General features: G+C 33.8%; 1 protein-coding gene across 1 annotated transcript; it reads left to right on the top strand.

The window, feature by feature from the left end:
• Window positions 1-466: 466 nt before the first annotated feature.
• Window positions 467-24391, top strand: LOC131934616 (cilia- and flagella-associated protein 99-like). The gene is made up of 19 exons (XM_059290687.1): window positions 467-541; window positions 1961-2113; window positions 2680-2824; window positions 3470-3564; window positions 3910-4022; window positions 4436-4527; window positions 6228-6286; window positions 6547-6654; window positions 8710-8859; window positions 10811-10902; window positions 11384-11588; window positions 12962-13020; window positions 13483-13565; window positions 13977-14029; window positions 15354-15494; window positions 15846-15929; window positions 17702-17781; window positions 21327-21507; window positions 24031-24391. Exons 2-19 carry the CDS (start codon window positions 2000-2002, stop codon window positions 24148-24150), a joined length of 1974 nt encoding a protein of 657 aa, XP_059146670.1. The 5' UTR covers window positions 467-541; window positions 1961-1999; the 3' UTR covers window positions 24151-24391.
• Window positions 24392-26253: the final 1862 nt, after the last annotated feature.

Raw genomic sequence — 26253 nt, forward strand, 5'->3', positions numbered from 1 at the left:
GGGGGGTATATTTTTACAAATATTTCTCAATTGAAAAGCATTCTGTTGCTTAAATGAATTATGTATTGGTTTTTATTAATCATTATAGATACACATATCTTCTATTTTAGGACTTAATAGGATTCCATGCAGGCTACATTCCAAATCATTTTTAAATATTTTTTTTTATAGATCTAGATCTAATAACATAATTTCCCGTTTTTACCTTTTGAAACAATAAAAATATACCCTCACTGTGAAGCTCGTTTGATTAATAATAAAAGCGAGCAAATAAGCCTGGTACTTAGATCTATGTTTTTTTTTAATTAAAGAAAAATTAAATAAAAGTATTTGAAGAAATCGGTTAACTTTAATCTGTGTTTTGTTTTACGTTACAATAGTTTTAACTTTGATTTAAAATTGTCAATGCTGTTTGAATAAAATATTAATTCCTTAAAACTTAAATACCGGAAGTCGTTGTTTTTAACATGGCGTCCCTAGCAATAGAAATGGCTGGATAATCAACTTTGTTTATGTTTCAAAACCTTTTTTTATAATTCTGGTAAAAAATTCTTGTTAAGATTTATTTTTAGCATTTAATGTATTATAAATTATCAGAATCAATATTCAGAAACAACATTTTCAACAAAAAAACTAAGACTTCTCTAGATTCTATATTCTAGAATAAGAATTGAGAAGTCGACAGTACAGAAGAAAAGATTAAAAAAAAAAACATTTAAAATTTAAACATAAAACATTTCATTAAATTGATGAATAGGAGTAGATCTACTACTAAAGAATAAAAGGTTAATTTAAGAAAAGTCAAGATAGCAATTTAGCTAGAGAGACTGAGAGAGATTCATTTATTTCTCTAGCTGGGACAGATGCACTTGACTTTTTACTTTTTAAATGTTCTCCATGTTTTTATGTTCGAAGTGTCTACTCGGAATAAGATTTTTCGGCAAAAGATAGTTCTGCGCATGCGCAGTGACCTATGGCTAGGGTTAGGGCTAGAATGAGGGTTAGGGGTAGGATTAGGGATAGGGTTAGGGATAGGATTAGGGCTAAGGTTAGGGATAGGATTAGGGCTAGGGTTAGGGTTAGGGTTAGGGATAGGATTAGGGATAGGTTAAGGATAGGATTAGGGTTGGTATTAGGGTTCTGCGGTTGTAAACACACGCATGCGCAGTACCATCGAAAACATCGCCGCTAAGTCGTAGTTTCTCTCCATTGCGCATGCGTATCGCAAGCGTGTCTTATTCCGACTAGAATCGGCCTTTTATGTTATGATTTTGACACCCAAGTTCTGGTTTTTATTCTTGTTTTATGTTGAAACAGTTACAAGTTTGTCTTTGTTACTTTATAATCGATTCTTGAAAAAAGTTAAATCATTATTTTCAAAGTGAAATAAACCTTAGCTTATAAATTTTGTATGCCATAATCTATATTTTTGCTTTAAAGTACCATGCCATAGTTTAATGTTGGTATGTTTACCATTTCCTAGTCCAGTGGTTTATATTTAAATCATCATCTCACCATTAATGGTAATTAGTTACTACTTGACTATGAATCGTTTGTTTTGTATGGTACTAAGGGGATTCACTTTGACTTCCAAACTGTCTTCAATTCATTAAAGATTGTTATTCATTGAAAAACGCATCATGAATATTCATAAACAGTTTTAGTTGGAGGTTACAGAGAGTTTTCAATTTTTCAAATACTGTTTTTACAGGCTCTAAAACATATAATTATGTAAATGATGTTATTTTTTTATATTAGGTGGTTCTTTTTAAAACACTTGACTGATATAGACTAATATATTGATAAATTTGGTGGTAATTTTAATAATGTTAACTACAATGGTATTGCTTCAATATATAGATTAGGCCTACTAAAAATCCAATATTCGTTGTTTAACTTTGATGTCCTATATAGATTTTTGTGTCACTGATATATGTTCTATGTGTGCTTGTTTCACCAGCCATTATTCGTTGTGTCACCTTGATGTCCTACTCTCACTATGGATGCTAAACACCAGCAGCTTATCACACACTGTGCCAGGCTTTTAGACCTCTATGATGCTGAAACTACAGGGGTAGATGAGCATGTGGATGGGTATCTCTCTGAGAACAGGGTGCTTGTTTTATTTTTTTATTTTTAAATAAATAAATATAACTGTTTTAAAGGGGGAACGATGGTCAAGTGGTAGAGCCTTCGGCTGCTAACTCTCTGCTAACTCTAAAGTCTCCATTTTGAATACTGGTAGCAGTCCGTAGGCTATCCTTCAGTCCACCCAGCTGTGATGGGTATTTAACTCATGTTAAGGAAAAGAAAGGCAGCTGGGCATAGTGCTGTACACACTATCTTTCATATGCTTAGGTCATAGAAATAGGTGAAGTTTGCTTCACTGCTCCATAGACTGTAAGGTTTGAAAGAGTACTTTTTATTAATGAATTAGTTTACCAAATGCAGGTCTACAAACATGGTTGCAAGAGTTTATTGGACCTAAAATCTCACAACTAGCCTACCCTTAAAACAAACTCTTATGGGCAATCTATAGACCATAACATTTATATATTTCATAGAAATGTTGTACATTATGAAAGATCTAACGCCAACTTAATTGAGGTATATTATTAAGTATTTAAAGCGCTTTTGATTGTTACCCAATGTTATTTATTGATGTATGCAATATTTCAGATACTGGATGATGATGATGTGATTTTTATCAAAGAAGTTTTTACTGGGTGCGTAAGACACAAGGCTGTCATGAATGTTGTTGTTGATGGGTTCTACTCTCAAGATGGACGGAATATACTGAGATCAACGCAGAATATGTTTATTGGTGAGATAGCTCTTTGATAATCGTATGAATGCTATTCATTAAATTAAGTCACTTTTCATACATTATTGGACGAAAAGCCTGTTTTACTGTGTTACTTCTTTCATAGAAAATATTTACTCCTTAAAAACTTTGTGTTAATAAAACTCTAAAAGTTTTTTTAATTTTTCTAAAAATATCGGATACCATTTTAAATGCTAATTCTTTGTATATATTATTATAGATATATTTCTAAAACATTGTAGTATGTTATTTAAGTAGGTAAAGTTCCCTTTTGAACCTTGCAAGTGAAGTAGAAATAATATGCTACTGTGACCTCAGCATTCGAAGGGTTAGTGAAGTCAGCACTATGCCCAGCCACCTTTTCTTTCCTTAATGTGAGTCAGGTAACCATCAGAGCTGGGTGTACTAAAGGACATTCTGCCAACTTGAACCCAGATTCAAACTTGAGACTTTCATGTTAGCAGTTGGATGCTCTACCATTTAACCATGTTATCCCATGCATGTTGTATACTAATCTAAATTTAATGAAAGGAAGCCTGCAAATGAAACTGTGATACAGAGCTATGATTTTCTCTAACTATAACCATCTATGCTGTGAGTATAAAACATAATTTATGCTAATTGAACTTGAAATGTTATCACCAGTGATAGCATATCTAGCCTTGTTTCGTCTGGATGAACTGGGGGTGTCTCACTTCAGAAAGTTTATTAGTGCGCTGGATATAAATACTGCCTTTAAGGTAAGTCTTTTTAACATCTGCAGTCTTAATTAAAGCACTTGATTCTAAATTTTGTTAAAATTCCCAACAAATAACAAATATATTAAATTTAATTTATTACTTACGCATTTGCAAAGTGTAAAACAAAATTAAGTAAATTAATTTTATGAAAATTCACATGTTTTTGATGTGATATATTTAGCTATTATTTTGTATATAAATTTCATGTTTTCTGATTTCTTTTTTGAAATGGTTAATGTATTATAGCAGACCTATAATTAGTTTAGATAGTGTTTGATATTATGTCAATAATATATACAATGTTGCCATGCTATTGATAAATTGTATTTGTCTTGTGTATTCCAGTTCTTGAACTTCATGTTTGACGAGAAAAGTCTGGCAACATGGATGAAAGACAGCTGGAATTTGATTTATGAGTCAGCCTATGTTCAAACAAACATACTGTCCCCATTACAGAGGTGGGGAAGAATTTCATTGAACATGAAACTAATATAAGTTTAAAACTAAAGTTTGTTTCAATCTTCAAGTCAAGAAGGTAGATCAAGTAGATCCTGCCTGATGTTACGGATTGTGTGGTCTGATTTTCATGACTTGAGGGTTGGGTACCCAACATTGCTGGATAGGCTCAGGGATTTTCCCTAGTTGTTGAGTTTTAAATTGCTGTATCACCAGCCTTTAAGTTATATGCTTGTGACCAACCACTCAGCCGCCATAACCCATACATTTGTATTAAACCCAATTTTAACAGTGTTATTTTAACTTAACAGCAGGCTGTATAATAGAGTAAATATGTAGGCCTAAATCCTATAATTTTCACACAAGTTGAAAAAAATGTTGAATTCTTTTTTAAACTTGAAAATTCTATCACCAGATGGATTCCAGAACTGAAAGATCTGTTGAAGTTGATGAAAAATAAAATTGATAATAAACTCAAACCCAAAAAACCACCAGTCCAGGTGACAGGTAAGAGTTATAGCTGTGCGAATAAGGTAGTTCTCTAATTAAAACAAACAAAATTAATTGTGTGAATAGCTAAGTTGAATACAAAGAAACTGAACATTATTATGTGTATAGCGTAGTTGCCTTAAGTTAAGAATGAAGGCCAAGTACATAATCCAGCCAGAGGCGTAGCGATGGGGGGGGGGGGGGGGGGGGGCAGGGGGGGACACATGTGGGTTGTAAAAACAAATAAAAATGTCACTTTAGCTGCATTTTTGCAGTTTGCGAAAATTTGCTCCAGAGAGGGCGCCAAATTGAAATTTTGTCCCCGGGCACCGGGAAGGGTCGCTATGCCTCTGAATCCAGCCAACTTTTGTGTTGGCCACCGCCCTAGATGGCACCCCTTAATTAAATATTTAGACAAGAGTAAAGTAAAGTTTCCCTTTCAAACCTGACGGTCTATGGGGCAAGTGAAATAGAGTTCACTTGTTTCTGTGACCTTGGCATATGATGAGATAGTGTGGTCAGCACTATGCCCAGCCGCCTTTACTTTCCCTAACGTGAGTTAGGTACCCATCAGAGTTGGGTGGACTCAGGGACGGTCTACTGACTTGAACCCGGATTCGAACTTGAGACTAACGGGTTCGCAGTCCAGCTCTCTTTAGACAAGAGTGCATGTACCATTTTATAAAACCACCTCACGTACTGCTGGATACTCACACTAAAATAATTTATTAAATAAAATACTTAAAAAAAAACTTTTTAAAAAACCACGTTTTTCTTGTGGACTAAAAAGTAGAAAATAACTATTTACATACATTTGATGACAAAAAACGTGGGTACGTTCACCATCAAATTTCCCGACCCATCTGCCCGACCCACGTTTTTTGTCATCAAATGTATGTAAATAGTTATTTTCTACTTTTTAGTCCACAAGAAAAACGTGGTTTTTTAAAAAGTTTTTTTTTTAAGTATTTTATTTTCTCCTTTTTAGTCCGTTGCTACACATGAAAAACGTGGTTTTTAAAAAAGTTTTTTATATAGTTTATTTTCTACTTTATCTAATGACTTGATTAAGTATGAATTGACTAAGTGTTTATAAATACACGGACTAAAAAAATCTTGAGCGACCAGGATTCGAACCTGGGTTGTCGCGGCCACAACGCGAAGTACTAACCACTATACGATCACGGCCAGCGCGCTCACATCGATTGGGGCCGAAGTAACTGTGTCAACAAGCCTCCAGTCTTGTCGGTATCTTTAGAAATCATGTCCTCAATTTTATGGTCCTTTGGGCGTAATTAAATTAAGCTAATTACGGTTTCTAATTGCTAGTTTTTATGATTGCATCTGAAATTGTTAGGCGAAAGTAACCTGCATGCCAAATTTCAGATCTATAGAGCAATCAGAAGTGGGCTAATTTTCGATGTCAATTTTAACAACAAACACATCCACGCGAAGCTGAGTTAATAAAAACGTGTTAAAAATACAAATGTCAAGGATATGTTTATAGCCACTTACACTCATACCTGTAACACTAATCTTATTATAAAATACCACAAGGACAATACAGTCCCCAGTTAAAACTATAAAACACAACCACTAAACAAGCACTTGGTTGGATCTACATAACAAGTATAATATCATCTGTAGTACAGTAAATTACTTGCTATTTTTAAAAACATTTTAATTCTTTGAAACTTTTTTTTCTTTTATTACAACAGAAGTCAAACCCTTCAACCTAACAAAGCCGAGACCAAGATCTATTCCGATTCCAAACAAAGTTAGTCTAGTGTTTATAGTTTTTCATCATTTATCATAACCTACAACGATTAATTACATTTTAATAGTTACAAATGATGTGATTTTTAACTCTTAACATATTTTAATATTTACTTATGTAAAGAGTAAATAATCATCTTTTCTCAAAGAATGCTTATGTAAAAATCTTAAAATTAATTATTTATTTAGATGATCATTTTAAATTTTTTAGAGTGCAGTCTGTGTGGGTCTGCTGTTACCTGTGTATTTGCTTTTTACCAGATTCCCAAGTTAATGAAATCCAAGCCGCCTCCCCCCTCTTTGTACAAGCCTCCACTACTGCAGGAAATGTTGGCCAAACAGCGGGAGGAAAACAGGAGACAGGCAGAGGTTTACATCACATTTATTCTCTATAGTCTTTTTTTTTAACTGCTGTAAACTGTAACAAAATGTAACACAATCATTACTTAGTGGTCGGGTCATTTAAGCTCATGGTTGCTAAACCAAAAAGTCTCGAGTTCAAACCCTCGGGCAGATGAGGCTCGAAAGAGGGGGACAGCCACTCTTCTAGGAGAGACAACTCAAAAATCAAACAACTTCTGCCTTTTAGTTTGTTCTTGGTTGGACAAAGGCTATGGAAGCAAACCCAAAAAGAAAAGCAGGCTGAAATCCTAGCCAACTGCGCACATACCAGGTTGACAAATAATACTTAATTGTGTTGAAGGAAATCCCCTTCAATATTTAAATTAAGAATGAAGAAGAAGAATTACTGTAATAAAATGCAACACAAATTATACTTTACTTAATTGTGTTAAAGGAAATCCCCTTTTAATATTTAAATAATGTATGAAGAAGAAGAAAAATTACTGTAATAAAATGTATCACAAATTACTCTTTGCCTAATTGTGTTGAAGGAAATCCCCTTCAATATTTTAGTTAAGAATGAAGAAGAATTACTGTAATAAATTGTAACACAAATTATACTTTGCTTAATTGACAAATAATACTTAATTGTGTTGAAGGAAATCCCCTTCAATATTTAAATTAAGAATGAAGAAGAAGAAGAATTACTGTAATAAAATGCAACACAAATTATACTTTACTTAATTGTGTTAAAGGAAATCCCCTTTTAATATTTAAATTAAGCATGAAGAAGAAGAAAAATTACTGTAATAAAATGTATCACAAATTATACTTTGCCTAATTGTGTTGAAGGAAATCCCCTTCAATATTTTAGTTAAGAATGAAGAAGAATTACTGTAATAAATTGTAACACAAATTATACTTTGCTTAATTGTGTTGAAGGAAATCCCCTTCAATATTTTAATTAAGAATGAAGAAGAAAAATTACTGTAATAAAATGTAAGACAAATTATACTATACTTTATTGTGTTGAAGGAAATCCCCTTCAATATTTTAATGAAGAATGAAGAAGAAGAAAAATTACTATAATAAAATGTAAGACAAATTATACTTTGCCTAATTGTGTTGAAGGAAATCCCCTTCAATATTTTAGTTAAGAATGAAGAAGAATTACTGTAATAAATTGTAACACAAATTATACTTTGCTTAATTGTGTTGAAGGAAATCCCCTTCAATATTTTAATTAAGAATGAAGAAGAAGAATTACTGTAATAAAATGTAAGACAAATTATACTATACTTTATTGTGTTGAAGGAAATCCCCTTCAATATTTTAATTAAGAATGAAGAAGAAGAAAAAGAATTACTGTAATAAAATGTAACATAAATTATACTATACTTTATTGTGTTGAAGGAAATCCCCTTCAATATTTTAATTAAGAATGAAGAAGAAGAAGAATTACTGTAATAAAATGTAACACAAATTATACTTTACTTAATTGTGTTGAAGGAAATCCCCTTCAATATTTTAATTTAGAATGAAGAAGAAGAAGAATTACTGTAATAAAATGTAAGACAAATTATACTATACTTTATTGTGTTGAAGGAAATCCCCTTCAATATTTTAATTAAGAATGAAGAAGAAGAAAAAGAATTACTGTAATAAAATGTAACATAAATTATGCTATACTTTATTGTGTTGAAGGAAATCCCCTTCAATATTTTAATTAAGAATGAAGAAGAAGAAGAATTACTGTAATAAAATGTAACACAAATTATACTTTACTTAATTGTGTTGAAGGAAATCCCCTTCAATATTTTAATTTAGAATGAAGAAGAAGAAGAATTACTGTAATAAAATGTAAGACAAATTATACTTTACTTTATTGTGTTGAAGGAAATCCCCTTCAATATTTTAATTTAGAATGAAGAAGAAGAAGAATTACTGTAATAAAATGTAAGACAAATTATACTTTACTTTATTGTGTTGAAGGAAATCCCCTTCAATATTTTAATTTAGAATGAAGAAGAAGAAGAATTACTGTAAAAAAATGTAAGACAAATTATACTTTGCTTATGTCAGGATCTACTGATGGACTCCTCCAAGATCCAGTTTGCCTGCGCCAACAATGAAAAGACAGAAAAAACCAAGCAGATACTGGAGGACATTGTTGCCAATGAGAATGCTAAAGTTGACCCCAACAGGATCAAAGCCAGACCCCTCCCAGACTTTGTAAGTTGAGAACATCTTCAGTTGTATAAAGTTGATCCCAACAGGATCAAAGCTAGACCTCTCCCAGACTTTGTAAGTTGAGAACATCTTCAGTTGTATTTTGTGAAGACACATTAAAGTGAAAAGCTTAGTTCACTTTTAACCATCCATAGAGCAAATGAGGTAGGGTTCAACACATGCAGCATTTTTGTGTTCAGCGCTGTGCTCATTTTTTTTTTGACGATTTTTACCTCTACCCTCCGTCACACATGGTTACAAAAAGCCACCCCCCCCCCCTCCCCCCCAAAATGATATCACTCCTCAGCCTATAACCTCCCTCAAAATTGCTGTTGAATTTTTCTTAAAACATTGATATCTTTTCAAAATTTTGACTGAACTCTGTCAGGTATTTTGATACATTCTTATTACAATTTATTAATAACCGTTTTCCAAAATGCGAAATAACGGCTAAAACTCGTTTTCTAACATTGCTTTTTTATAATGCAAAAAAGTGACGTCACACCATCTGAACCCCCCCCCTCCCCCTCATCACACACCGTCACAAAATTACGGACCCCCTCCCCCTACCAATGTGAAGTTATTTATGGACGACCCCTTATCAGCTATTGTGGGCTAAGATATATGTTATAGAATCAATCTCAATTTGAGACTTAAAGTTGAGCAATAATACGCTCTGCCCACCATTAATGAAAAAACTATGCTCTGTCCCCCAACTTTTGTGAGCCCTAATTATCAAGATCATTGTGTTTTATCTATATATATAATTCTCTTCTGGGAGACGTTAGAAAACAAGCTGCAAAACACGCCTTGCAGTCCCCTCTCTTCCTCACTATCACTACCACCCACTTGGGGTTGGGGGAAAGGGGTGGGGTAGTGTTTTAAAGCAAATATTTTCAGTGGCAGCATTGGTACTGTCGAATTCACAAATTATGAATTACTGAAAAGTAGAAAATAAAACAACTAAATAGCGGCGTATGATATGCTGCGGGTCGACTAGTATGCTATAAAAATCTACATTTAATCAAGTGAAAACACTATTATAAATTCTAAATTTAAATTAGTATACACAACAGGAATAATTATCTAAATATTTGTGTTTATATGCTATAAAAATCTACATTCAATCAAGTAAAGACAGTATTATAAACTGTTAATTAAAAAATAATTTATGCAACATTCAACATAGATTTATCCTGATAATTTTTGTTATTGTTCCAAGGGAGATTATTGTGAATAAGGCCTATAATTACATGTGACATTCTCATTTAATGTGTTCCGACCTTGTTAAAACCAAATTTAAATTGTCAATAAGGTATAAAAGAACAAAAGTCAATATAGTGTTAATTTATAATTTGTTTTAAAACTTGGTGCTGTTTAGCCTGTATTTGATAACAGAAATATTCTGCAATAGTCAAACTTTTAAATTTAAGAGAGTTTGATCTCTTTTCAACCTAAACTCCATTGTTAACTACGTTTAATTAATTTTGGAGTCTTGGACATCTTCCAACCACTTAAATTTTCTAAATTTCATGGTTAAACTCACCAAAGTTAACTCTTTTGTGGCATTGTTTAGTAAACATTTGATATAATGTGATGTTGATGTACTTTTTGTTTAAAAAAAAATAAAAGTATTTTGTTTTAAAAGGTTAGGAGACATGTTGATGTAAATATTTAATTTAAATGATTATGATTTTGATTAATTTGTTTGATATTGAAAATTAAAGTATTTTAAAAGAATAAAAATTATGTTGAGTATCAAAATCTATCAAAAAGTTTTATAAATAAATATTTCTAACTCTATTCCGAAAGATTATAAGTTGCCCTTTAAGTATGTTCAAGATTTTAAGTATTAGTGTGGTAGTTAAAACAGAAAAATTGTAAAACAGAATTTTTTTAGTTAGTTTGTTTATGTTTTTTTTTTCTGAAGTGTTTTCACATTGTTTTGTTTCAGAAAAGTAATGTGGCCCCTGTGAAAATGACAGCTGCAGCCATTATGAGGGAAGCTCTTCTGTACCAAAAACAAGAAAATGAAGTCATGGAAAAGTAAGAGAACCTGTTTACAATGTAAACCTGTCACTGATCTTTTAAACTTGATTTTACTGCTAGAATGTATAGATTTAAAAAACCTAAAGGGCACAAAAACTTGGATAATATTTTTCAAAACCTTTTTCCCCCCACAAACTTGAACTGCTGATTAAAAGCAATGGTGTGAAAATCACTGATTGTTAACTCTGCTTAACATTCAATGCAAACATAAACTTTTTATTGCATGATTTTTCATGCAATGTTTACTGTTTAGCAAATGTATTTGCTATCAGTGATTGACTTAACTGTATGACAACTTCTGATTGGCTAGGCTGACTGATTGACTTAACTGTATGACAACTTCTGATTGGCTAGGCTGACTTGTTGACTTAACTGTATGACAACTTCTGATTGGCTAGGCTGACTGACTTAACTGTATGACAACTTCTGATTGGCTAGGCTGACTGACTTAACTGTGTGACAACTTTTGATTGGCTAGGCTGAGGAAGCTGGAGGCTGGTTCCTATGACGACACTTTCTTCAACAAGTGGCAGACAGAGATGAAGCAGAAGGACACAGAGTGGCAGCTGATGGCGGTAGAGGAGCGGCGGCTCATGGGAAAGCTGAGCCACGAGGAGGCCATCCTGGCTCGAGCCAATGTCATGGCTGAGAACCAAGCCCGCGTTCAGACCATTAAGAAGGAGGTGAGTTGTGATTGGTTCATTATTAGGGGAGGACCTATCACATGGGTTGTGCTGGGTTTATTATTAGGGGAGGACCTATCACATGGGTTGGGTTTATTATTAGGGGAGGACCTATCACATGGGTTGGGTTCATTATTAGGGGAGGACCTATCACATGAGTTGTGCTGGGTTCATTATCAGGGGAGGACCTATCACATTATCCCTTGTCAGACTTAACTTGACTTACTCCTTTGTGTCCCCCTGAGAAGCTAAGTGCTGCAACTACAACTGTCCATTGAGCGTCCTTTTTTTGTGTGCCCATGTAAGCCTGTCAGCCCTTGCCTCATCTTCTACTGTCCTCCAGGATTTCTTTAACCAATCCCTGTCAGAACCCCACAGTGAGGGCATCAGGAATCTCATAGAAAACACTAATAACACATTAAGGCTAGGTATAACATTCTCTTTTATTTTCCTCAATCTCCTTTCCAGTTCTACAACAACCTATCTACTTTCACCCCAACATTCAACTGCCCTCCGCATTCATCCCAACCCACCTTCTTTCTCCTGCTCACATCACACCAGCTGTCACTTGACCAGTCGCTTCCCTTGTACCCTCGTTCACTCCGTACAACAACATACACGTCAAAACACCTGGCCATCTCTCTACAGGATATAAACACACACATTGTCATCCATCCCAAGTACACACCTTTCATACACATTACATCACCACACCCACCTTTTAGCTTTTGTCTCTGGCTACAGCTGATATGTACATCTGTATATTGATACATGCTCTATTACTTCCCTTTTGGTAAAGAAATGTACTTTTCCTTTACTTTACTGGTCTTTATGTTGAAACTATACAAACCATCATAGTTTTGCAACATGCTCCCATTAAGTGCTCAGCCTTGTTTTAATTTATGTCTTATCTCTCATTTTTTGTAATTCTCATTTCTATCTAAACTCTTGTCTGATTAAAATCAGAATTTTCTTTTTGAACTCAATTTTAGCACTTTTAGTGTTATAATCATAAGCTAGTGCAACCGTGCTAGTGATATTTGAACTCTTTTAGAATTATAATCATAAGCTAGTGCAACTGTATCAGTAATATTTGAATTCATTTAGGATTATAATCATAAACTCGTATAAACCATACACAGGGTAACACTTATACAAAAAATATTAAATTTTTAAAAAAATTTTAAAATTTATTCTATAATGTTTTATTTTTAAAATGTGCAGTTTTGATTCAGTTAAAACATAGTTAAGTTCAATAAATTTGTTACACTTGGGTGGAAAATATTTTCAAAATAAATTGTAAACCCTCCATTATTTTACAAGCTACATTGTGTTAGATTTGTATTTTCTAACGGCCTGTTTTGTTGCTTCAGTCTGCGGAAATCATGAGGGAATACCTGGATAAAAAGTTTAAAGAGGAACAGGAAATGAGGTAATTAATGCTGGTGATCGAATTTTAATTTTTACCTTAGAGGCTTTGAAGCAGTAGCAATTAGAAGAAAAATCCTCTTAAATTAAAGTAATTGCTGTTGTTTTTTTTTTGACAAAAGTTTGAATATTTTTTTAAAAAGTTATTTTAAAATTTGAAATTGAAAATTTTCTCTCAGACTTGGCTGAATAAATTATTTGATCAGTTTGTTTTGTTGGCTTCCATCATGTTTTCCTTTCACCTAGACAACTTTTTAATTTACTTTTGTAAATGTTTTTTATAATTTTGTTTTGGAATACATTTTTCAAACACAATTGTAATGACTAAACTAAAAAATATGAAATAGATTATGGATTTTAAATTGTATGTTTTTTTTTCACATTCAAACATATATTAGTTTTATTAGTTATTAATTATTTAATCAAAATTTCTAATTAAAATTTACTTTATTTCTCTGACTCCCAGAACGCTGGTTGAGAATACAATGGCAGGGCACAAAAATGCAAAAGAAGCCAAAAAGAAATTAAAAGAGTACAAAAGACAGATAGGTAAGCTATGTAAAGTTCTGAATGGTGATGCGTCTCTAAGGGATCAATAAAGTCCTGCATAGAATAGCCCATGTCTTCTAAAATATCAGCATATGTGATATAGAAAAATTATTTACATTTTTTTTTTTTTTTTTTTTTAGTGCAAGAAATATATAATGTTGGCTATAGAGGATCAAATGATTTTCACATATTTTGTTTTAGTGCAGTACATCTCAGAGTAGAAGCATGTTGAGGATCAAATTATTTTCACACTGTTGGTTTCTTTCAGTGCAAGAAGTGATACAGTAGAAACATGTAGGCTAAACTGAAACATATAATTTTCACAATTGTTGTTGTTTTTGGGTAATATTTCACAGAATATAGACATATTGGCTATACTGAAACAAATTGTTTTCACATTTCTTGTTACAGTGCAAGAAGTGACAGAAGAGAGCAGAGAATTAATGAGGCAAGCCCTAGAGGAGGTAATTAGATGGCCAATTACTGGGGGCCATTTTTGTTTTTATTTCATTATCTCACTGATTGAGATAAATATCATTTGAATTATTGTTGTTATTGTAACAATAATAGACCTAGTATTCCAGTAGGCTAATTTTTTTATTATTTGGGTTTAATATTTGTAAAATTATGTAAAAGTTTGTATTGTTAAAAAAAAATGAATTCAAGGTTAAGAAAAAAATTCCTGCTTTTAACTGGTTTACAAACAAAAAAATTACAATGGTTGTGTATAGTTAAGCTCCGCAAGGAAAATAAAGTGTATTTTGTACAAACTCCTTATAATTTTGTACAACCTCCTTCTAATTTTGTACAAACTCCTCTTCTAATTTTGTACAAACTCCTCTTCTAATGTTGTACAAACTCCTCTTCTAATCCTCTTCTAATGTTGTACAAACTCCTCTTCTAATCCTCTTATAATTTTGTACAAACTCCTCTTATAATTTTGTACAAACTCCTCTTATAATTTTTTTACAAACTCCTCTTATAATTTTGTACAAACTCCTTTTTTAATTTTGTACAAACTCCTCTCATAATTTTGTACAAACTCCTCTTCTAATTTTGTACAAACTCCTCTTCTAATTTTGTACAAACTCCTCTTCTAATGTTGTACAAACTCCTCTTCTAATCCTCTTCTAATGTTGTACAAACTCCTCTTCTAATCCTCTTATAATTTTGTACAAACTCCTCTCATAATTTTGTACAAACTCCTCTTCTAATTTTGTACAAACTCCTCTTCTAATTTTGTACAAACTCCTCTTCTAATTTTGTACAAACTCCTTCTAATTTTGTACAAACTCCTTCTAATTTTGTACAAACTCCTCTTCTAATTTTGTACAAACTCCTTCTAATTTTGTACAAACTCCTTCTAATTTTGTAAAAACTCCTCTTCTAATTTTGTACAAACTCCTTCTAATTTTGTACAAACTCCTTCTAATTTTGTAAAAACTCCTCTTCTAATTTTGTACAAACTCCTTCTAATTTTGTACAAACTCCTTCTAATTTTGTACAAACTCCTCTTCTAATTTTGTACAAACTCCTTCTAATTTTGTACAAACTCCTTCTAATTTTGTACAAACTCCTTCTAATTTTGTAAAAACTCCTCTTCTAATTTTGTACAAACTCCTTCTAATTTTGTACAAACTCCTTCTAATTTTGTACAAACTCCTCTTCTAATTTTGTACAAACTCCTTCTAATTTTGTACAAACTCCTTCTAATTTTGTACAAACTCCTTCTAATTTTGTACAAACTCCTTCTAATTTTGTACAAACTCCTCTCCTAACTCCCACCAGGCCGAGGCTGAAATGAGGTGTAAGATGGAGCTGATCCAGCAGATCAGAGTGATGGAGTCTACACCAGTTAATCGGGTCAAGATGGTGGACTTGGCTGCTACCTCAGGGATGGGCCTGCTCAATGAGATGAGTATCCTAGAGGTAGGCACCAGTGTGTTGTTCAAAATATGGATTAATTATTGAATATCAGTGAAACTAAGTTGTTTTTTTTTTTATCATTAAATCTTTATAAAGGTAGTGAATTGCTTTACAATATGTGTATAATTTATAATTTACATATATAAATATGACATCTATTTGTCGCATAGCAAAAAAGTTAATTATAAAAAGGAATTGTGACATGTATTTTTTATCTAGCTAGATAGGTTAATTAGAAAAATAAATTGTCAAATTATAAGTCGCACATTAAGAAAAATAATTAAAAATTTTTGGGACTTTAAAATAACATGGAAGGTTGATAAAAAAAAATTGTGACATTTATTTGTCAAACAGTTGAGGGAGAGACTGGCATTGTTGAAGGCACAGAATAAAGAAGACGAGGAAATTAAAAGAGACATTATACTCAACGCTAAGCAGGTAAACAATGGTGAAAAGGTGCCTAAAGGTGTCAAACTTAATTAATTCCATGTTTGTTTGGTTCTATCTAGTTTGTTCATGATGAACAGATGACTAAAAGTGGTTTGTTAGCTTCTACTAAAGTTTACTGATAATTTTTAAATGGAATAGATTTCATATTACTTTGTCTTTGATGCACATTTATCTAAAACTGTATATATTGTTCATAGCATGGGTTGGCATAATTGAGTCAGTAAAGCTCATGGTTGCAAAACCAAAAAGTCTCGAGTTTGAACCCCTGGGCAGATGAGTCTCGTTAGCTGGGGACAGCCACTCCTCTAGCATAGACTACTCCAAAATCAAACAACTTCTGCCTTGTAGTTTGTTCTTGGTTGAACATAGGCTATGGAAGCAAATCCAAAAAGGAAAGCAGGCTGAAATTGGAGTCAATGGCCTCAATGGCGAATAACCAGTTGACACGTATACTTGATTGTGTTGTAGGGAGTACCTTCTAACACTAAAATTAAGAACAAAGAAAAAGAAGAAGAAGAAGTTTATAGCATATCTTGTACATAAGTGTGCCTTGTACAAAACATGTTGTACATAATGTATCTTGTACATAACATGTTGTACATAATGTATCTTGTACATATAATGTATCTTGTACATAACATGTTGTACATAATGTATCTTGTACATATAATGTATCTTGTACATAACATGTTGTACATAATGTATCTTGTACATAACATGTACATAATGTATCTTGTACATAACATGTTGTACATAATGTATCTTGTACATATAATGTATCTTGTACATAACACATTGTACATAATGTATCTTGTACATAACACATTGTACATAATGTATCTTGTACATAACACGTTGTACATAATGTATATTGTACATAACACGTTGTACATAATGTATCTTGTACATAACACATTGTACATAATGTATCTTGTACATAACATGTTGTACATAATGTATCTTGTACATAACACATTGTACATAATGTATCTTGTACATAACACGTTCTACACAATGTATCTTGTACATAACACATTGTACATAATGTATATTGTACATAACATGTTGTACATAATGTATATTGTACATAACACGTTGTACATAATGTATATTGTACATAACACGTTGTACATAATGTATCTTGTACATAACACATTGTACATAATGTATCTTGTACATAACATGTTGTACATAATGTATCTTGTACATAACACATTGTACATAATGTATCTTGTACATAACACGTTCTACACAATGTATCTTGTACATAACACATTGTACATAATGTATATTGTACATAACATGTTGTACATAATGTATATTGTACATAACATGTTGTACATAATGTATCTTGTACATAACACATTGTACATAATGTATCTTGTACATAACACATTGTACATAATGTATATTGTACATAACATGTTGTACATAATGTATATTGTACATAACATGTTGTACATAATGTATCTTGTACATAACACATTGTACATAATGTATCTTGTACATAACACATTGTACATAATGTATCTTGTACATAACATGCTGTACATAATGTATCTTGTACATAACATGTTGTACATAATGTATCTTGTTCATAACATGCTGTACATAATGTATCTTGTACATAACATGTTGTACATAATGTATCTTGTACATAACACATTGTACATAATGTATATTGTACATAACATATTGTACATAATGTATCTTGTATATGTATGTCATACATATGTCACATCATCTGGACATGCTTGCAGGCCAAGGCTGAGTACCTGTCTGACACACTGGACATGATAGCCAAACACAGATCAGAACAGACCAGAGCTGCTGCACTCAAGTAAGGGGAAACAATCTCATTTCTCTTTGATAACTTTCCAAACTGAATTAGTTTCCCTTGTTAAAAGATCTGTCATCTGGTGCTAGGGCCTTGTCGTGGCTTGGCAGCTTGCGTACCCTGACGACCCCCAGAGCTATACCAGCGGGAGTGTTAACTCCTGGCAGGTTCAACCAAGCTGGGAAGGTCTGCGCGGGTAGGGGTCAGACGAAAGCTAGCATCCTGGTCCTCCAGGTTGGGGGTTGAGCATAAGGTAAGCAACCTTATCTCGTAAAACAAATTACCCGCTACAGAAACGCAGACAGCTCGGACCAGGGGAAAAATGGATCTCCCGATGGAGAATTTATGAAGCCGGGTGGTGAAAGCCAATATGTATTGGAAACTACCAGGTCGACCACCATTATTTCCACTAGGACCACCATCAATATTGGAGCTTGGAATGTCCGCACGATGTACGAAGCTGGAAAAGCAACCCAAGTAGCAGCAGAAATGAGACGCTATAAAATAGCTATCCTGGGTGTCAGCGAATCAAGGTGGACTGGCTCAGGACAAAAAAGGCTGATAACAGGAGAGCTACTGCTGTACTCAGGTCATGAGGATGAAAATGCACCACATACTCAAGGAGTTGCACTCATGCTATCAAATCAAGCACAAAGGGCTCTCATCGGATGGGAGGCACACTGCCCGCGGATCATAACAGCTACCTTTAAAACTAAAATAAGACGAATAAACATGGACATAATACAGGCCTACGCCCCAACAAATGACAGCAAAGAGGAGGACAAAGACGAATTCTACAACAGGCTAATGACCATTATCCAGAACCGCCCAAGAAGAAACATCCTTATACTCATGGGCGACTTCAATGCTAAGATTGGAAGCGACAACAGAGGATATGAAGAATGTATGGGACAGCAGGGTTTAGGTGAGATGAACGAAAACGGAGAAAGATTTGCTGACTTGTGTGCCACAAATAATTTAGTCATTGGAGGTAGTCTCTTTCATCACAAAAGGATACATAAAGCTACTTGGGTATCACCCGACCTATCTACAGAAAACCAGATAGACCATATATGTATCATAAAAAAGTTCAGGAGATCACTTCAGGATGTACGCGTCAAGAGAGGAGCTGATGTTGCTTCAGACCATCACCTACTGGTAGCTAAAGTAAAACTCAAGCTGAAGAAAAACATGTTGGAAAACAAAAGGAAATACAGGTACAACACAGGCCTGCTAAAGGACCCATCTAAACTCAACGAATTTAAACTTCATATGTCCAATAGGTTCCAGGTACTACAAGAACTAATAGAAGAAGAGACGATAGAGGAAACATGGGAAAAAACTAAAAGTATATTAACATCAACATGCGAAGAAGTGCTAGGCCCTATCAAAGGACAAGCGAAGGAATGGATATCAGCAGATACCATGAAAATTATTGAAGAGAGAAAAAGAAAGAAGGCAACATTAAACAACAGCCGCACACGGGCTACGAAATTAAAAGCACTGGAAGAATACACCGAAACGAACAAAAATGTAAAGAAACACATAAGGAAAGACAAACGGAGCTATTTGGAACTGCTGGCAAGAGAAGCGGAAGAAGCACTGTACCATGGTAATATTAGGGACGTGTACAATACAATTAAGAAGATATCTGGTAAGTACAGTAAGCCAGAGAGGCCAGTGAAAACCAAAGATGGAAAGACAATACCTGATGCGGAAGGACAGATGAAGAGATGGGTAGAACATTTTGAAGAACTACTGAATAGACCAACACCAGAGTGCACGCAAGACATACCACCAGCTGAAAGTGACCTCCCTATAGACTGCAACCCACCTTCAAAAGAAGAGATACATAGAGCTATAAAGCAGCTGAAAAATTGGAAGGCTCCAGGAATAGATGGTATACCGGCAGAAGCACTGACAGCAGATATAGAAACTAGCACCACACTACTATACACACTCTTCAAGAAAATCTGGGAAGATGAACAAATACCAGAGGAGTGGAAGGAGGGACTACTCATAAAGCTTCCAAAGAAAGGCGATCTTAGTGCATGCTCTAACTATAGAGGGATAACACTTTTGTCCATCCCAGGCAAAGTCTTCAACAGAATATTATTAAACAGAATGAAGGAAGCCATAGATCCCCAGCTTCGAGATCAACAGGCGGGCTTTAGGAAGGAAAGGTCATGCATAGACCAAATTGCTACCCTGCGCATCATCATTGAACAGACCCAAGAGTGGAACTCATCTCTCTACATTAATTTCATAGACTATGAGAAGGCCTTTGATAGCCTGGATAGGCAGTCAATGTGGAAATTGTTGAGACACTACGGGGTGCCACAGAAAATAGTCAACATTATTATGTCTTCATATGAAGGTCTCAAATGTAGAGTAGTGCATGGCCAACAGACTACAGAGGCCTTCCCAGTACGGACCGGAGTAAGGCAGGGTTGCCTACTTTCACCATTCCTGTTCCTACTGGCCATAGACTGGGTTATGAAGATGTCAACAGAGAAAACGCGAAACGGTATACAGTGGACATTGTGGAGCCAGCTGGATGACCTGGACTTTGCTGACGACCTGGCCCTCCTTTCTCACACACAACAGCAAATGCAGGATAAAACCAACAGGGTTGCAAATTTTTCTACAAGCCTGGGTCTGAACATCCACAGAGGGAAAAGTAAAGTTCTCAAAGTCAATGCATCAAACAACAACCCTATAACACTGGCAGAAGAAGCCCTAGAAGAAGTGGATAGATTCACCTACCTTGGAAGTATTGTTGATAAGCAGGGTGGGACAGAAGCAGACATAAAAATAAGGACGGGTAAGGCAAGAGCAGTCTTCAACCAACTAAAAAATGTTTGGGGTTCGGGAGATTTAACCCTTAGAATAAAAATCCGGATCTTCAACACACTAGTAAAACCTGTTTTACTCTATGGAGCCGAGACATGGAGAATAACTGCTATAAATAAGAAGAAAATACAATCATTTATAAACGCATGTCTCAGAAAGATCCTGCGAATTCGCTGGCCTAAAACCATCAGAAATGATGTTCTATGGCAACGGACAAATCAACTGCCAGTGGAAGTAGAGATCCTCCAGAGAAAATGGAAATGGATTGGCCACACACTCAGGAAGCCTGTATCCAGCATAACAAGACAGGCCCTCACCTGGAATCCACAAGGCAGGAGGAAGAGAGGCAGACCAAGAAAGACCTGGAGACGTGACCTGGAAGAAGACACCAAGAAGATTGGATACACCTGGGGACAGTTGGAGAGACTAGCCCTGGACAGAGACGTCTGGAAAGCTCTTGTCAGCGGCCTATGTCCCAGTAGGGACGACAGGCAAACATGATGACATGACATGATGTTAAAAGATCTTGAATACTTCATCAAAAATTTTAAAATTTTAGATTAATATAAATTTCTAAATTACTCTTATTTTAGTATAAAATATGCATCGTTTTTTTGAAAATTTGACAGTTTGATTCGAGGGAAGTGATTTATAAAATTAACTACCCGTTTGTATTTTTCAAATTAATGTTACAGACTTGAAGAAAGCCGGAGGACGAAGCCCCCTGCAGGACCCCAGTTCAAAAGTTCCGCAGTACTGGAACTGGAGAAAAAACTGGAGGTCAAGAGAATGGAACGGCTGGCGGAGCAGCAGAAAAACCAGCGACCCCTGTCACAGACACCCAGCCGTAAGATGGCCAATCTCATCCCTCAAAAGGTTTGGAGAAAGCTTTATCCGTGTGATTACTTGCAGGAGTTGGAGGGTTAAAGACGTTTTTATTGACGGGAGTCATAGGGTTAAATGCATTATTTATTAACAGGAGTCATAGGGTTAAACGAATTCGTAATTTACATGAGTCATAAGGTTTATGTTGATTTTAAGGACTTTTTGGGCTGTTTTATAAGAACTTTAGGGTTAACTGCAATTCTTAGTTATGGTTTGGAGCACTGTTTAGTTAGGGTTAGGTGCACTGTTTAGTTAGGGTTAGGTGCACTGTTTAGTTAGGGTTAGGTGCACTGTTTAGTTAGGGTTAGGTGCACTGTTTAGTTAGGGTTAGGTGCACTGTTTAGTTAGGGTTAGGTGCACTGTTTAGTTAGGGTTAGGTGCACTGTTTAGTTAGGGTTAGGTGAACTGTTTAGTTAGGGTTAGGTGCACTGTTTAGTTAGGGTTAGGTGCACTGTTTAGTTAGGGTTAGGTGCACTGTTTAGTTAGGCTTGTGCAATGAGTCTTCAGTTAAATGAGATGGCTTGGTTAATGGATGACCTGAGCATGAATGCAGAGGGAATGCCTGAGTTCACCCAGCTATAGTGGGTACCTGTCTTGAGGCAGGGAAGTAGAGTTAGCTGGGTAGTGTTCAGAACATAAGTCCTTACGTATGCATCGGTGAAAGAAAATAGATAAATTCTACTTCATCTACCATACAGACTATTAGGTGAGAACCAGTTCATTCATTTTAACCTACTGTATAGGGCTAAATTAAATTAAATGTTATTACTCCTCTGCTAAACTAAAATATGTCACATATTTTTATATTTGTATTTAGTGGACTTTATCACTACTGCTTTTAATTGGGAACAACTTTTTTAAAATATATATTTATTCCGCAATTTTACAAAGTGAATTGTGTAAATTCCATTGAGATATTTATGTTTTCATGAAAATTATAAACTAAATGATGTTCAAGATAATTATTTTGTGTAAAAGAGACACCAAACTTAATTTGAACGATTGTTTTGTGTCATAGGGTGTGTTGATCTATATTATGGTGATAAGGGCTTACAGCAAGCAAAACTTTCTTTCTATTTATACCTCTTTACTTGCGTCTTTTAGCAGGCTGTAATGAAATATCATATAATGTTAATTTTTTTTAAACTTCTTTTTTTTTCTTCATTTCTTTGAAAATTATTAAAATAAAAATTGTAAAAATCTATCAATATTTTCTTCTTCATCTATATTTTTAATTAATTTTTTTTTTGGTTTTTTAAATTGGCAAGTAATTTAATTATTTGTTTTATTTCAATTACTTTCTTTTTCAGTTTAACATTTTATTATTTTTTAAAATATAACTTATTCTGAGACATCATGTTAAAATTCTAACGTGTGTGTATTGAATAAAAATAAACATTTTACATTTAAGAGTATTAAAATCATTATCACCAGAGTAATCTCCCATAATGATGAATTAACCTGGCTACTGTATAAACAAATCCAAAATTAAATCTATTTTCACGTGCAGCAGAGCTGATTCAATTGTGTGTTTATGCCAAGAGATTGCTGCCGTGATATTACATGTTTTCCCAGTTTTATTTTTTATTTAGTTTGAGTTTTTTTACGGTTCAATAATCTTGTTCTATTTAGACATAATTATTCAACTATAACAGTAAAAAAAAAATGCTGTAATCATTAAGCTGTTTTATTGGCCTATAAAAAAATCCAATCAATAGAGAACTGGGGCTGAATTAGTGTTTGGATAGTAAAAAAAAAAAACCCACAAAAGATAAATAACTAATTTGAGGTTGTTAACATTAAATTAACAGACATAACTATAAAATTATTGCATTTGAATGCAGCCAAATTAATTGGATTCCTAGTTTGTTTGTTTTTATTGTGACAGAAAAAAAAAGGATCTTTTAAAGGAAATATGTGCAGGCTTGTTTTGTATTCACTCTCATCTCTTTTTCCCCTCAGTCATAAAGTCATAGGAGAAAGCTATAATTATGTTTATCATACACCTCATTGTTTGTATTTTTATTTTGTAATTTTGTAATTTTTTTTCCCTACCCAGAAAGCTATAATTATGTTTTATCATTGTTTGTATTTTTATTTTTAAATTTGTTTTTTCCCTACCCAGAAAGCTGTAATTATGTTTTATCATTGTGTATTTTTATTTTAATTTTTTTTTCTTCCCTACCCAGAAAGCTATAATTATGTTTTATCATTGTTTGTATTTTTATTTTTAAATTTTGTAGTTTTTTCCTACCCAGAAAGCTATAATTAAGTTTTATCATTGTGTATTTTTATTTGAAATTTTTTTTTCCCTACCCAGAAAGCTATAATTATGTTTTATCATTGTTTGTATTTTTATTTGAAATTTTTTTTCCCTACCCAGAAAGCTATAATTATGTTTTATCATTGTGTATTTTTATTTTAAATTTTTTTTTTCCCTACCCAGAAAGCTATAATTATGTTTTATCATATAAACCTCATTGTTTGTATTTTTTTTATGTTTTCCCTCCCCAGAAAGCCATCGAGGCTAGAAGATGGCAGGAGTTGGAGCAGGCCCAAGAGAGAGCAGCCAAACTTTCCTCCCAGAGTCAGCTGATAAGGGCTGCAACTCTCAGACTAGCTGCAGCAAGCTGAACCAACCTATTGTTTTCTGGTCTATTGTAACTGTGATACCAAGGTGTTGATTTTATATTTTTTGTAAGGTTTTTGTGAGATTAAAATGAAGTTGAAGTCGTTGTGAACAATCCTGAATAAAAACAAGATATCAGAATTTCATCAGTATTTATAGTTCTAGTACTAATGAAATCGAAAAAAAAATGTTTTGAAAAATGTTTTGAACATATTTTATCAATACTATCTTTCACAGGCACTTGTTTAAAATTGAATTTTTATGTAAATTTAAAAAAATTTTTTAAATTTTAGTGCACTTTCTGATAGAATATAATGGTTTGCACATTATGTTAAGAAAGAAAACAGTATTGTTAAAATTTTAGTTTTTTGTTGTTTATTTTAATGAAACATAAAACAAATCCATCAGATCTAATGATGAATTATTTTTTAAATGTATTTTGAAGTATTGTGTTATCAGTTATACACAATTGAAAGTTTGTTTTTATATAATGCTGACAATATGTTAAATATACTCGCTGAATGCTATTTTTATACATGAGGAATTAACCTTAGATGGTTTCTGGTCTGAAAAGCCAAAATTATATATTTAGCTGGTAAATTTTATATTTACCTTGTTAAAATCTCTGCTGATAAAAGCCAAAATTATATTTTTAGCTGGTAAATTCTATATTTGACTAAAAAAATTACTGCTGATAAAAACCAAAAATATATTTCAAGCTGTTGAAATTGATGCCAAAATTACATTTTACTTTGCAAAATTTATATAATTGTAAGCCAAAATCCGAATTATTTTTACATTGCATTGTTATTTTTTTTTAACCATTTGGCGTATTTTTAAGCAAACACTTTTATATTTTTTATTTTTTTGTGATTCAATTTTTTTCCCCCAAAGCCAAAATTTAAACATAATGTCGACAGTGCTGGTATAATCAATTTTTTTGCTGATGTCATTTTTAGCACACTATGTGAAGTTGTGAACCTCAGACATTCCATTTTATGTACGCCTTTTTTTAACAACTACCAATAATGTACACAACTTTTGAGGTCGAGTTTTATGATCTTTAATAAAAACTAAGAATGAAAATACTTGTGTTTTTCCTTAATTTTATGAAATTTTTTTTCAAGAAATTGTCAAGAAACACTTGATAAAAATCATAACTGAGTATTCTCCCATTATAAATATCATTGACCTAACTTAGTGACTTTATTTTAAAAATAATTCCTCCAGATGTATGAAAATAATTTTGCTTTTCATTGCCCAGTTGTGTTGCATAGAATATTAAAAGTGTAGTTGCATTTAAATTTTTTATCTGATATGCAGTGGTAGCCTAAAATACCGTCGGGGCTATGTGTTAAGGAAGCAACAGCTACCTTTAATGTACAGTGTTTAACCAGCCACGGCTACCATTGATGGATTGGTAGCTGGTGTTAATGTAGATACAGATACCACTGGTGGAGGTTGTTTAACTAACCACAGCTACTATTAATAAAGGGCGTTAGGGTTACCACAGATACCATTGGTGGAGGGTTTTAAGGTAGCCATCACTACCATTGGTGGAGGGTGTTAATTTAATTAGCCATAGCTACTATTGGTAAAGGGTACTTATCTAGCTGCAGCTACACTGCTAGCTCAGGGTTCTATCTGAATTTTCTAATAAAGTGTGTACACAGTCTACCACCTACCCCAGTGCAACACATTTTCAAATCCCCTCACCTGTCTACAAATAGATTACCCCCCCCCCTACACACATTAGTACCAAATGGATTATCCCCCTCCTACTGTAGATCTGTATTAAGCGGATTACTTCCACCCCCCCCCCCTGAGTACAACCCAGATCACGTGACCTGAACCAGCAGACGTGAACTGTTGTTTGGGTCAACAACCAGAAACAACCAGTAACCATGACAACCGTTCCCTGTATCCCGCACCCCCCCCCCCCCCCCATATTCCACACACTCTAGTTATAGTCAATGAATAAGTCCCGGGTCCCACCACTATAGCAGCAGACAGCTAAAGGGCTTATTGCCTGCCCCCCGGGCGCGATCGTGTGACCCGTTGATAACGGCACAGACCGTAAAGTGTGCCCCACACAATCACCCCCCTCT

This window comes from Physella acuta, unplaced genomic scaffold (assembly GCF_028476545.2).
Source record: "Physella acuta isolate Inbredline_101_S28 unplaced genomic scaffold, ASM2847654v3 ptg000114l, whole genome shotgun sequence".
NCBI lineage: Eukaryota > Metazoa > Mollusca > Gastropoda > Physidae > Physella > Physella acuta.